This window comes from Anabrus simplex, chromosome 4, assembly GCF_040414725.1.
Source record: "Anabrus simplex isolate iqAnaSimp1 chromosome 4, ASM4041472v1, whole genome shotgun sequence".
In the NCBI taxonomy this organism is placed as follows: Eukaryota; Metazoa; Arthropoda; class Insecta; order Orthoptera; family Tettigoniidae; genus Anabrus; species Anabrus simplex.
Genome location: NC_090268.1, coordinates 304,781,789 through 304,795,379, shown reverse-complemented (window position 1 = coordinate 304,795,379; position 13,591 = coordinate 304,781,789). Strand labels below are relative to the sequence as shown.

The window sequence follows — 13,591 nt, the reverse complement described above, 5'->3', positions numbered from 1 at the left end:
TCATATCATTTATATATATAAGAAAACATAAAGGTCCAATAATACTGCCTTGAGGAATTCCCCTTAATTATTACAGGGTCAGATAAAGCTTCACCTACTCTAATTCTCTGAGATCTATTTTCTAGAAATATAGCCACCCATTCAGTCACTCTTTTGTCTAGTCCAAATGCACTCATTTTTGCCAGTAGTCTCCCATGATCCACCCTATCAAATGCTTTAGACAGGTCAATCGTGATACAGTCCATTTGATCTCCTGAATCCAAGAAATCTGCTATATCTTGCCAGAATCCTACAAGTTGAGCTTCAGTGGAATAACCTTTCCTTATACCAAACTGCCTTCTATCGAACCAGTTATTAATTTCACAAACATGTCTAATATAATCACAAAGAATGCCTTTGCAAAGCTTGCATGCAACGCATGTCAAACTTACTGGCCTGTAATTTTCAGCTTTATGTCTATCACCCTTTCCTTTATACACAGGGGCTACTATAGCAACATTCCATTCATTTGGTATAGCTCCTTCAATCAAACAATAATCAAGTGAGTATTCCAGATATGGTACTATATCCCAACCCATTGTCTTTAGTATATCCCCAAAAATCTTATCAATTCCAGCCGCTTTCATTTGTTGTCATTGCTATCATCTGTAAATTTTAATACCTCTTTAGCATTAGTGACCTTCTCTATTTGGACATTATCCTTGAAACCAACAATCTTTACATACTGCTGACTGAATACTTCTGTCTTTTGATGATCCTCACATACACACTCCCCATGTTCATTCATGATTCCTGGAATGTCCTTCTTGGAACCTGTTTCTGTCTTAAAGTACCTATACATACCCTTCCATTTTTCACTAAAATTTGTATGACTGCCATCATGTTATCCTTAATGCTTTATTTGCTAGATTCAATTTCCTAGTAAGTTCCTTCAATTTCTCCTTACCTCCACAGCCATGCCTAACTCTATTTCTTTCTAATCTGCACCTTCTTCTTAGTCTCTTTATTTCTCTATTATAATAAGGTGGGTCTTTACCATTCCTTACCACCTTTAAGGGTACAAGCCTGTTTTTACATTCCTCAACAATTGCTTTAAACCCATCCCAGAGTCTGTTTACATTTTTATTTACCGTTTTCCACCGATCATAGTAACTTTTTTTAAAGTGCCTCATGCCTGCTTTATGAGCCATATGGTACTGCCTAATAGTCCGACTTTTAAGACCTTCCTTTCTGTCACGTTTATTTTTAACTACGACAAAAACAGCTTTTGATCACTAATACCGTCTATTACTTCGGTTTCTCTATAGAGCTCATCTGATTTTACCAGCACCACGTCCAGCATATTTTTCCCTCTAGTTGGTTCCATCACTTTCTGAATCAGCTGTCCTTCCCATATTAGCTTATTTGCCATTTGTTGGTCATGCTTCCTGTCATTCGCATTTCCTTCCCAATTGATGTTAGGTAAATTCTGATCTTTGCAAGTGACTAATATCATGTTTTAATCCGTATTGAAATCTGTTGATATACAATAACAAAGTTTTATTATGAATCCACCTGTTCAATACATTATAATGTTGTCACATTTAAAATATCTTCATTAGTTAAAAAGTTATATATGGGACATGTTTCGCTCCCTTACAGAGCATCATCAGCCAAATCTGAATCTCGAATAATTGTTATGTATGTAAATAATGACTTAAGAACTATTAGACCACTTTTCACCATCTGTGTATACATGTAAGGCATGTATACAAAGATTTTGTATTTTATGATATTCTAATAGAGTAAGTTTTAAGTTTGTGAAAAATGGTTAATAGTTCTTAAGTCATTATTTACGTACATAACAATTATTCGAGATTCAGATTTGGCTGATGATGCTCTGTAAGGGAGCGAAACATGTCCCATATATAACTTTTTAACTAATGAAGATATTTTAAATGTGACAACATTATAATGTATTGAACAGGTGGATTCATAATAAAACTTTGTTACTGTATATAAATTCAGATCTCCCGCTACAATCACATTCCTTTCCACGTCGTTTCCCACATAGCTGATTATCTTATCAAATAATTCTAAATCCGTGTCAGCACTACCCTTACCCGGTCTGTACACTCCAAAGATATCAAGTTGCCTATTATCTCTAGAAATGAGCCTTACACCTAGAAATTCATGTTTGTCATCTGTAACTTTTTCGTAGCTTACAAATTCTTCTTTCACCAGAATGAATACTCCCCCTCCCACCATTCCTATCCTATCTCTACGATATACACTCCAGTTCCGTGAGAAAATTTCTGCATCCATTATATCATTTCTCAGCCATGATTCAACTCCTATTACAATCTCTGGTAAGTATATATCTATTAAACTTAATTCTATTCCTTTCTTTACAGTACTTCTACAGTTCAACACTAACATTTTTATGCCATCCCTACTTGACTTCCAGATCTCTGTACCCTTATCACTGCTCCCTAGACCACCCCGTTTCCCTGAATGCACCTCCCTATTACCCTTCCAAAAAAAAATTCCTAACTTATACGTACCACTGCGGTTTAAGTGAAGGCCATCTGAGCGCAGATCCCTTTCTCCTACCCACATCATATCCATGTAATTGTGTTCAGAACTTGTTTTATACTGGTAACTACAATAAAATTCTTAGCTTCATATTACCTTTTAACATTTTCTAGAAAGACCAACTGTACAATGTACATCATATTTCTTTGAGAAGTGAAATTCCTCTAAAAGCATTGGTCTTTTCTTCAGGACAATGTTATAGAAGTTCATTTAAAAATAGTTTTTGAAATGTCTTTTTGTAATTAACATGGCTTTTACAGTTTAAACTGAAAGTTGAGTTTCTCACCAAAGTAAAATTAAAACACTGAAAGTAATATTGGACAATGAAATGCCAAAAAGAAGAAAAGGAAGAAAAAAAAAAAAAGATATTTGGTGTTCTGAGCCCACATTTCTCAGCACAGGAGACAAGAGACTGAAAAAGGGGACAATCCTGTTAAAAATAGGACATCTGAGGACTGAGTATATGGTTGACTGATTATATTATATATCTGGGATCCATGAAAGAACTGCATTTCTAACATACAATCTGTGTGTATATATATATATATATAATTTAATTAAAATAGAATTTAATTAAATTATTCTTTTTTAGGTGTAATACTGTTACCATATGTTCTCTTTCAGGCAGTTTATAAATTTATTTACTCAAAGTCAGTTTTAGCAGACTGAGGAGCCTAACAGTTATAAATTAACATACAATCTCTCAATTGCCAGATGACTTTGGTCAGGCTTTACGTAATCTTGCTTTTGTCCTTTGTTTTTATGTTCCTTTTCTGACTCTTGGTTTCAACATTAAAAATTTACTTCTCCAAGGTGATACACTTGTTGATCTCTTTAATCTACATTCTTCATGAGAGAACAAAGTAATTCTGTCAAAGAATGAAGCAAATGTGACAAAGATTAAATCATTTGATTCATCTCACAGGATCAAATACTCCATGTCTGCAGCTAATGAATACTGGTACGACATTTCTGATACCACAACACAGGGAACTTCAAAGCTTACACAAGTTATGATGCTTATTTGAGAAAAGAAAAACAAAACATTCAAAATGAACTTTGAACACTGAATTAAGCATATTACCTAAAAGACAATACATCTAAAAAATGATTTGACGCTCTGATGTATCATCTCAGTCAACAGCTCTTTGCACTGATCAAAAATTACAATACATATTGGTGTTACTATTTTCTTAAATGGCAAGAAAGCAATATAATATTCAGTCCGAATCATCGTCATACTCATTTGCACTGTAAGAAGCAAATTGTTTTGATGTTCTGTTTGATCTGCTCTCCTGGAGGGAGTTGACAATGGCAGGATTCATGGCAAGGTCTAATGGAGTTTGATTATCTTTATTGCAAATCCAGGAGTCAGCTCTATGCTCTAAAAGCAACTCCACAACATCATGGTGTCCTCTTGATGCTGCTACATGTAGTGGTGTATCTCCAACCTTGTTCTAAGCAAAGGCAAAAAGTAAGTGAGCAAAAACAATCATATTTACATAACTTTATTAGAGTTCATGGAAAAATACAAAATTCTATAACAAAAGTAAAACAATCATTGTTATATAATACTTATAAACATATTCAAGAAAATAAAAATCTACTCTCAGAATAACAGGTCCTACTTATTTGTGCAACAGTATGCTTGGTGATGAGCAGAGAAAGCAAAACAGTCAAGCCGAAACTTGGACAGCATGAAATTTAAATGGTACTTTAAATATCTCGGAAATTTCCTGTCAACTGATTTAATGGTTATGAATTTCATGTTTTTGGTCCGTATTGAACTGAGAATATTAATAACAACGTACACGTTTCCACCTTTTCAATACTAAAATATATTCACAAAATTATAAATTACACGGTACTAGTCAACTGATAACAGAGTTACATATGAAATTAGCAGCAGGGTTAAAGCGGCTGCAAACTTTTGCAGTTCTATTTTTCAATGTAAAAAATAAAATAAAAACAAAAAACCAAGCTTCCCCAAAACATCAAAAGTGTCACTTTATAAGACCTATGCTATCAATTCTGACTTATGGGCTGGAAGCTGCAATCTTCACTACTAGAGACAACAGTAGACTACAAGCAACAGAAATGAAGTTCCTTAGATCAAGCATACAGATTACCAGAAGGAACAAAATCAGAAACAAATCAGTCTGCCTCCAACTAGGACTACAGCAGAGTACACTTGATATTCTAGAAGAATCACGACTGAAATGGTTTGGCGACATGAGATTGGGATCAAAGACAACATCCATTGTTTACTTTGGAAAAAAAAAAAAGATTAATGGGATTGCAAGGCACTACTATAGATTGCTGGTTGAAGTACTGTAGAGAGAAAAAGACTTGGACAGAAGGAGCCCAAAATAGGAGAAGATACTGGAAGAGATGTGGTGGCAAAGTACAAGTTTACGGAAGAGACGTGTTCATTCCCACAACCAGCCTGCTGGAGTGAAGAATTAATGATGATATGTTACTGGAAATGCCAAATATACCTCTCCTTCTCTTACGAAAAAACTATGTCAACTTCATATTAGCCAGTAAACATAATTCCCTTAAATCGATGAATCCAACCATAGTCTTCTAGGACAGCCTTCAAAATTACTTCCCTAAACCAAGCCCATTAGTCTACTATGTGATTTACTGATCATTCTCCACAACTGTCCTCATCATCTTAGCCAGTTCATGTGCTGCTTCCTATACTGTGCTGACTCCGAACTTCACCTTTATTTCTTCACTATGAAACTATTTTGCTGTGGTTCTAACAGAAAACTGGTAATTACGATATTTTCTCACACTATCTTTTTCTGTTTCCATTAATTTATCAACTAGAGCCAATTAAATAACAACGACTACCCAGATTTCAATTCCATACCATTAAATAAGAGCTTAGACAAACTATGGGTTCTAAAATCTCTAATAACAAAGATTCAATTGTTGGATGAAGGTTGTGAGAGTAGTGTGCAAGAGGAAAATGACAGACCGGAGTAGTTTCAAACAAAAAAAAGGAGTACAAGTCAGTTCATTGTTCCCACTAATCTTCATCACATCATGGATATCATCGTGGATGTTGGGGATTTGAATGCATTTAACTTTGCTAATGATGTTGCCACTTGGGGAGAGACAGAGGAGGTGGGATTGTTGGAGCAGGAAGTTTAAAGAATACAAGATAATTGTGAGCAAATCAAAGACAGTGGCAATGAAAATGAGCAGAACATCTATTCAGTGTAAACTCACATTTGAGGAGAAAGAACTGAATGTGTGGAGAGCTTTAGCTATATTGGAAGTGCTGTCTCCAGTAATGGGAATGTGGATGTGGATGTTGTTTACACGGACTTCTCCAAAGCCTTTGATTCAGTTCAACATGATGCTCTACTCATCAAATTGTCGCATATGGGATAGGAGGAAATGCTTTGGAGTGGATTAGAAGCTATCATATTTACAGGGTTTGTATAGTAAAATCTGATGGTATTTTGTCAAAGCCGTACCGCCCTACTTTCGGTTTCCCCCCAAGGGTCTTTATTGGGACCCCTTTTCTTTGTCATATTCATAAAAGATATAACAACATTTATACAACATAGTAACTGCCTTCCCTATGCTGATGATCTGAAGATCTTTAAGGTGGTAAATAGTGAATTGGACTGTAAGTTGCTACTGTCTGACTTAAACCTCCTAAGTAGCTGGAGTAAAAAGTGGCTGCTTGGTTTGAATACTTCAGAATGCAATGCAATTACATTTTCATGTAAGTTGAAATCAGTAAATTTCCCTTATCATTTATGCAATTTTCAAATAGCTCGTGTGAATGAAATAAATGATCTTGGTGTGACACTTTCAAAATATTACGGTCTTTCTTTCGAGAAATATTTAGACAAGATTTCTAGGAAAGGGTTTAAATTACAGTACTTGGCTTTCTGGAAAGAAACTGTGCCGAATTTGTTTCTCTTAGAACTCTAACAACTTTGTTTTGCACTCTAATCAGGCTATCGTTAGAATACTGTTGTGAAGTGTGGCTACTTTCTCAGCAGTATTTAATACAAAACTTGCAAAGCGTCCAAATAAGGTTCATGAAATGGATCAGCTACAAGGGTTTGGATATTTCTCTCTCTTCGTACGATTACGAATCTTTTTGTGAGACTATGAGCATGAGGACATTGCCACTCACGCCGCAGATGTGCCAATGCCCTCTTTCTCTATAAGTGTCTGACGAATAGAGTGGATTGCTCAACATTATCGGAGCTGATTCCATTACATGTTCCTCATCGCAATACTAGGCAAAGGTATATTTTTCATCTGCCTAAAGTGGGAACTGTGGCTCGGGCTAACTCATGGCTTGTGAGGGCACTAACATCACTGAATGAGGTGGGTGAATCAGTGGACCTTTTTCACTCACCCCTGTCTAAAATCAGACGTGCCCTAATGACCTCATGAATGTAAGGACCTATGTGTAAGATATGTAAATGTTACTAGATGTAGTTTAATAATGTCAATTATTTAAGGAGATTTAGTTTTATCTGTTTATTTATTTATTTATTTATTTATTCATTTATTTATTTATTTATTTATTTATTTATTTATTTATTTATTTATTTATTTATTTATTTAAGGTGTTGTAAATATGCATATATAAAGGTCTCTAGATTTAGTTTGAAATTGGGTATTATTTAGGCAATTAGTGTTATTTATTTAAGGTGTATTTGTTGTATATTATGTTTTACTGAATCATCTTTAATTGGGAAAACAACCTGTTGATGATAAATAAATTATCTATCTAGCATAGGGCCGCGTATTGTCGTGGAGGAGGATGATCTGTCGAATCGGTTGGTCTCATCTTTTGTGACGATATGCAACTCTCACCTTGTTCAACAGCCCGCAGCAGTAAAGATCGGGGGGGGGAAGAAAAAAAAAGGTTGCAAGAACCTTGCCAACTGACAGTAGAGTCTTGGCTTTCACTGGTTCTGCCTCCCCTTTCCTCCGCCACTCCTTACTGGCTTGTTTCGATTTGGAAGTGTAGTGGTGGACCCATGTTTCGTAGCAGGTGACGATCCGACTAAAAAATGCATCACCTTCTTCCGCAAATCTTGCTGTAAGCCTCTGACAGACCTCCAAACGTCTCAACTTCAGATTTTCGGTCAAAAAGCAAGGGACCCATCTGGAACACACTTTACAGAACTGTAGATCATTTGTGATGACTGCTTGACAGCTCCTATAACTGATTCCGACTTATTCTACAATGTCCGATACTCTCGCCCATCGATCGTCATCAATACTGTCTTTAACCGCACGAATGTTTTCGTCTGTAATGCTGGTCTGAGGACGGCGATCGTGTTGTTGGTTTTCCACACATTCTCGTCATTCCTTGAAATTTTTATGCCAGGCAAACACACACGTTCTTGACAATGTTTGATCACCGAACTGTGCAGTCAATCTCTGGCAAATTTCTGCTGCTGTAACTCCTTCACGAGCAAGAAATTTTATAATTACGCATTGCGCAGTGGAGGGGTGCACTTGTTGCTCTGACATCGTGAGCATTACTGACGAAACGGTGAGAAATGTCTAGCAGCACGCTCCCCCCACTCCTAATGGTCGTGTCTAAGCATAGCAGAAGCGCGGGACCAGTCCTACCAACTGCTGATGTTCAGGAGTAAAAATCCTGTTTATATTTGTTCGACTTTTGTAATTTCAAAGAAGTTGGAAATTTATTGAACATCCCCCTTGGAAAATAATCCAATCCATAATTCCTCTTCCTATAAATGAATACTTGTCCCAATCAGTCTGCTTGAGTTCCAACTTTATCTTCATATTATGATCTTTCCTGCTTTTAAAAATTGTGACCTTATTCGTCTACCAATGTTACTTCATGCCATCTCTCCACTAACAGTCCGGAACATACCACTTAGGGCTGGTTTACACGGGTAGAGTAGCGAGGCGAGTAGAGTGGATAGTAGAGCTACTAGCATCGTGTAAACGACCGGGATAGTAGCAAGTAGAGTAGAGTAGTTAGTAGGCAGTAGAGTAGAGTGGGTTTCCGCTGTGCTAAAGTAACTCTACCACTATCCTACCCCCTCCACCGGAACCGAGCTCCGAGAGCTGGCGGAGAAGTCCGAGGACGCTCGATTTTTCAGCTGCCGCGTCATTCGACTGCTGTATTTGCATGTGTGTGCAGACGTTGAGCGTTTATTTGGCGGCAAAATGAAGTGGACGGAAGAAGAAACTTGCAAATTTGTGGAGCTCTACAGCGAAAAAGAATGTTTATGGAACATAAACAGCGTTACTTATAGAAATAAGAATATGAGACAGGCGGCGGAAGAGGACTTGATTGCAAAAATGGGTAAAGAGGGTTTTGGGTTAACGGAACTGAAACAGAAAATAAAAAATTACAATGTACATACAATCAAGAACTCATGAAAATACGAAGATCCAAGAAGTCTGGAGGTGGTGCCGCAGACATCTACACTCGAAGATGCAACATAAAATATAAACAAGTGTCAGCTGGATTTTCACTTAATATGAAGATTTCTCAAGTTTCAATGTTACACAGCGTGTTCATCATGTGTCTCGACATGTTTAAGTTAGGCAATACAATGGTGCAGGACTGTGTACATTAATCATATTAATAACATACAAAGGGATCTTCTACATATCACTTGCCACTGCCGTTAATTTTCAGCAATAACAGTAATTTCAACAAATTGAATAGTTTCCATGTGTTGTTTGGAATATCCAAAATAATTATTGTTTACAGTACAGTGTCAGATCTAGAAGCTTAAGCTCTACACCTGGGCCGTACAAGCAACGAACAAAAAAAATTAAATAGATCAATAATTGGGATATTTATAGCGAAGAAGCTACTGCAAATTAGACCTACGCCAGCGTAATTTACAGTGTACTTATGACCGGTTACGTCTCGAAACTCACGTGCGAAAATTAGTAGCAAATGGTATCAAAACTCACGACTGCAAACTAATAGCTAAATTAATATTCCAATGAGTCTCAAAATTCACGACTCCGGATAGCAGGTGCCTGCGATGATGGCAGGAGGGGTGAGGTGCGCGGTGACTCACTCACCAGGCCTCTCCTGAGGCCACGATACCATTAACATTAAATTTATATCAAAAGGAAAAATACGTTATATTACCTTTAAGACCACAGAAAAATGTTTTGATAATAATAATAATAATAATAATAATAATAATAATAATAATAATAATAATAATAATAATAATAATAATAATGTTGCATCCGGGAGATAGTAGGTTCGAATCCCACTGTTGGCAGCCCTGAAGATGGTTTTCCGTAGTTTCCCATTTTCACACCAGGTTAATGCTGGGGCTGTACCTTAATTAAGGCCACAGCCGCTTCCTTCCAACTCCTAGACCTTTCCTATTCCATCGTCGCCATAAGACCTATCTGTGTCGGTGCGACGTAAAGCCCCTAGCGAATAATAATAATACACCTCTGTGTCATTCACCGACCATTATTTTCCCCTGTGTGTTGGGGTGGCAGAGTAACATCCACAGTATCCTCTGCCTATCGTAAGAGGTGACTAAAAGGGGCCCCAGGGGTACTTACATTTTTTAGAAAAGGCCCTTGTCTTTCTTTGCCCGAAACCTTCATTTTCTCGAAGTATGGGCCACCTTCCATTTTTTTCCTCTGATTAGTATTAATAGAGGATGGCTGCCCAGTTGCACTCCCTCTTAAAACAGTAATCACCACCACCACCTTTTCCTACATTGTTTTCAACACTTATTGATTTTTAATGAACCTTTCCACATTTTCTTGGCTGGGGAAAGAACATCAACATCAGCGCTGTGGAGTCTTTTTTAAGTCATACAGCAACAGAAGATAGCGATTGGCTACTTCGCTATATTTTAGATAAAATTGAGACACATTTTAATTTATGATTTTATAAATTTGGTGACCCAAGTAGTCAATACTACGAGTATATAACATTGCGTTTCGTGTAATCGCGTGGGGGCGTGATGTAATATATTAATCTATGCTAAGTAAGGCATCTGGGAGTACATGACTCAGTCACACGTGTGGAGCATGAGTTCATATTATTTTCGGAAAGCGTATCAGAGACCGTTTCTTCATACTCGCCCACTTTCTGAAGGGAATGGAGATAAGTAATTTAATTTCCCTGCGATGAGATTCATGACCAAATTCATCTCTAATGAAACTAAATGAGTGAATTAACAGTCGTAATATTTAATATCGGTAAAATAAAGTTTCTTATATAAGTAAATGCCGTCTTCTGGCCTCATAATAGAACAAAGCCTGTAATTACTACCAACTGAAAATTTATTTTAACTAGCAGCAGGCAATATACCTACTTTAATTTTATGTCGCCCGGCTGCATGGATACATGGTTAGCATGCTGGCCTGTGGTCCAATGGGTCCAGGGAGTCCCAGATTCGACTCCTGGCCGGGATTTTCACTTTCATTTGTTAATTCCTATGGCTCGGGAACTGAGTATTTGTGCCGTCTTCAGCATTGGACTTCATGGATTGCAAAACAAGAGGCGTATTTTTCATCTATTCACATAATTCAATTGATTATCCATCCGTCCGACACACTTACACCGAAAAATTTATTCATGACGCAACCGATTATTCTACTCGTGAGTTTTGAGACTCGTGGGTTCTGAGACGACACACTGATGGCCAATGGGTATTCTTTCTATAACTTTTGAAATGAATTCTGTAAAATTTCATTCGGATAAGATTTAGGTTGGCTGAAATACAAAAAAAAAAATGGAAATAGAAACATCACTACAGTCTAACTGGGGAAAGGAGTACCTCACCCCTTCACCATGGAACAAAAACCTTCGCCAGAATTATGATCTATAATTAGACTGGAGCTCGTTCATATAGTTTTATCTTAGAAATCACCACTACAGTATTCACAGACGAAGACTAGTAAAATCCTGAGGGAATGATTACACTGTCGTTACTTTTTGTACAATAATGAATAAAGTCATAAAAATTCAATCGTTTGTGTTCCTGGATTAAAATACATGCTTGTACTGCCAGGGAACTGCTCCTTCATTAACAAAATGATTCCTGAGACGATCCCTCATGTTCCTGGCCAACTGTGATTACACTGTCGTTACTTTTTGTACAATAATGACACGATTACTTGAGACCATTATATTCACAGCATTCTCAAACCAGTTTTTGCTAAACTGACTAAAGAAGAAAAAAGATCCAGCTATTTCCAGCAGGATGGTGTGACGGCACATACGACGCGAAGCTCTATGCGACAGTTGCAGGAAGTGTTCGATGATCTGATCATCAGTAAAGGCCTATGATCCTCTTGTTTGCCTGATTTAAGCAAATGCAAAATTTATCTATAGGGAACTTCCAAAGAAAAAGTTTTACAGGAACAATTTTCTAGAACTGCAGAAGAATTAAAAAACAAAATAAGGAATACTGCGCAATCCATCAGTGTTCATGAACTGCAAAGTGTGTTTCGAAATATCGTACCATGAGAAGGTTGCATCGCAGCTTAAGGCGATAACTTTCCACATCTTCTGTAAATACTGGTGAGTTCAGTTTCATTTACTAGTTTATTTGTTTGCTTTATTTATTTATTTAATTAAATAATTAATTAATTTGTTCTGAGCATGTATATAGCTGGTGAGTTCAGTTTTGTTTGGTTTCTATAGGCGTAATCAAGCCACTTCTCTAAGCCGACGACGTCCACTCGCCATGGCGGGCACTGCACTCGTTCTCACTACTTGCTTGCATTTTTATTCCTTGGTACTCCGCTATGAAGTCTTAAATTATGTAACCGGTGCTTCAGCGGTTACACAAACACAGATAAAGGAGGAAGGTAAATCAAATTACAAGGTACCTAAACACTATACACACCGTAATCATGTAATGAACTGTGGCGAAAACAGCAGAAGTAAATATCAGTGAGGGCAACTTGACGATAACAAACAAGGAACGTGGAACGTAACTGGGAACTTACCAGGGGAATGGATATGTCTAGGTTGCGGTTCAGAAAAATTAACAGTGATCTTTGATTTTCAAAATATTATTTACAAAATGGACTTTACAAAATAATTAAATTACGAACCATTTCAGTCAATGTGGAAAATACCGATACACCTTTCGTAAGATACAGATACATGTTCTTAGAGACACATAAGTTATATATTCTTTGACGAGAGCTCCCTACAAGTTCAAAGAGTTAAGCAAGTACATCTCAGTATAAATTCCACAAATACAATATTGAAGGTAAGAGGAAGCACAAAATACTATTACGCTTCAGAGTGAAATCAAAACTAGCTTTTCACATCTGATCAAAAGAGTGGCGATTATGACAAACTCCTGTGATACACCAACGAAAACTAAATGGGACTTAAAATCAGACCAAACGCAACAGCGCTTATCCTTAGGCAACCCATGCTGTTACTGAGGAGGCATTCAAGACGTCAAAACCTTCGGCACGCTCGGCAGGCCGAGACTAAGATGGCTCAAAGACTTAAGACCTCAGACCTCTCACGAAATGCTGCCTAGCCCCTTTTAAAGGGAACCCTGGCCTTGGAGTAGCCAATCAGAACACAGGAGCTTGCCCAGATTGACCAATCACAACATTTTCTTCGGTCGTGATGTTTAAATAATTTCTCGAATACATACGATCGCGAATCTTCCATTTCCAGAATAGTCAGAACATACTTTCTAGAATACATAACTAACAAAGGCCAACACATCCTGTTCAAAAATTCATGTCACAACTTTCTGGACAGTTCCAGTAAATATAGAAATGAAATCTACTAGTTACAAATACAATATGTTACCAAAATATTTACACTGTACAGTTAGGTTCCAGAATGGAATAAAATATTGTAACACAACACTCCAGATCATACAGTAAGTACTACTTAAAAAGATTTACAAGTAAAATCTTCTACAAACTCTTTCCACTTCCAATATATTATTCTACACCCGTGTCAAATTATACTCCCTATATAAGCATGTATAAAGGGGTTACCCAAAATACCGGA

At 37.0% G+C, this 13,591-nt stretch overlaps 1 protein-coding gene across 1 annotated transcript in view; it reads right to left on the bottom strand.

Annotated features, from left to right (window-relative positions):
* Positions 1–3,200: 3,200 nt before the first annotated feature.
* Positions 3,201–13,591, bottom strand: part of LOC136871925 (osteoclast-stimulating factor 1) — a 52,794-nt gene continuing 42,403 nt past the window's right edge. Inside the window, exon 5 of the mRNA XM_067145657.2 lies at positions 3,201–4,031. Within this exon, the coding sequence (XP_067001758.2) occupies positions 3,795–4,031 (237 nt within the window). The 3' untranslated portion in view covers positions 3,201–3,794. The remainder of the gene's footprint in view (positions 4,032–13,591) is intronic.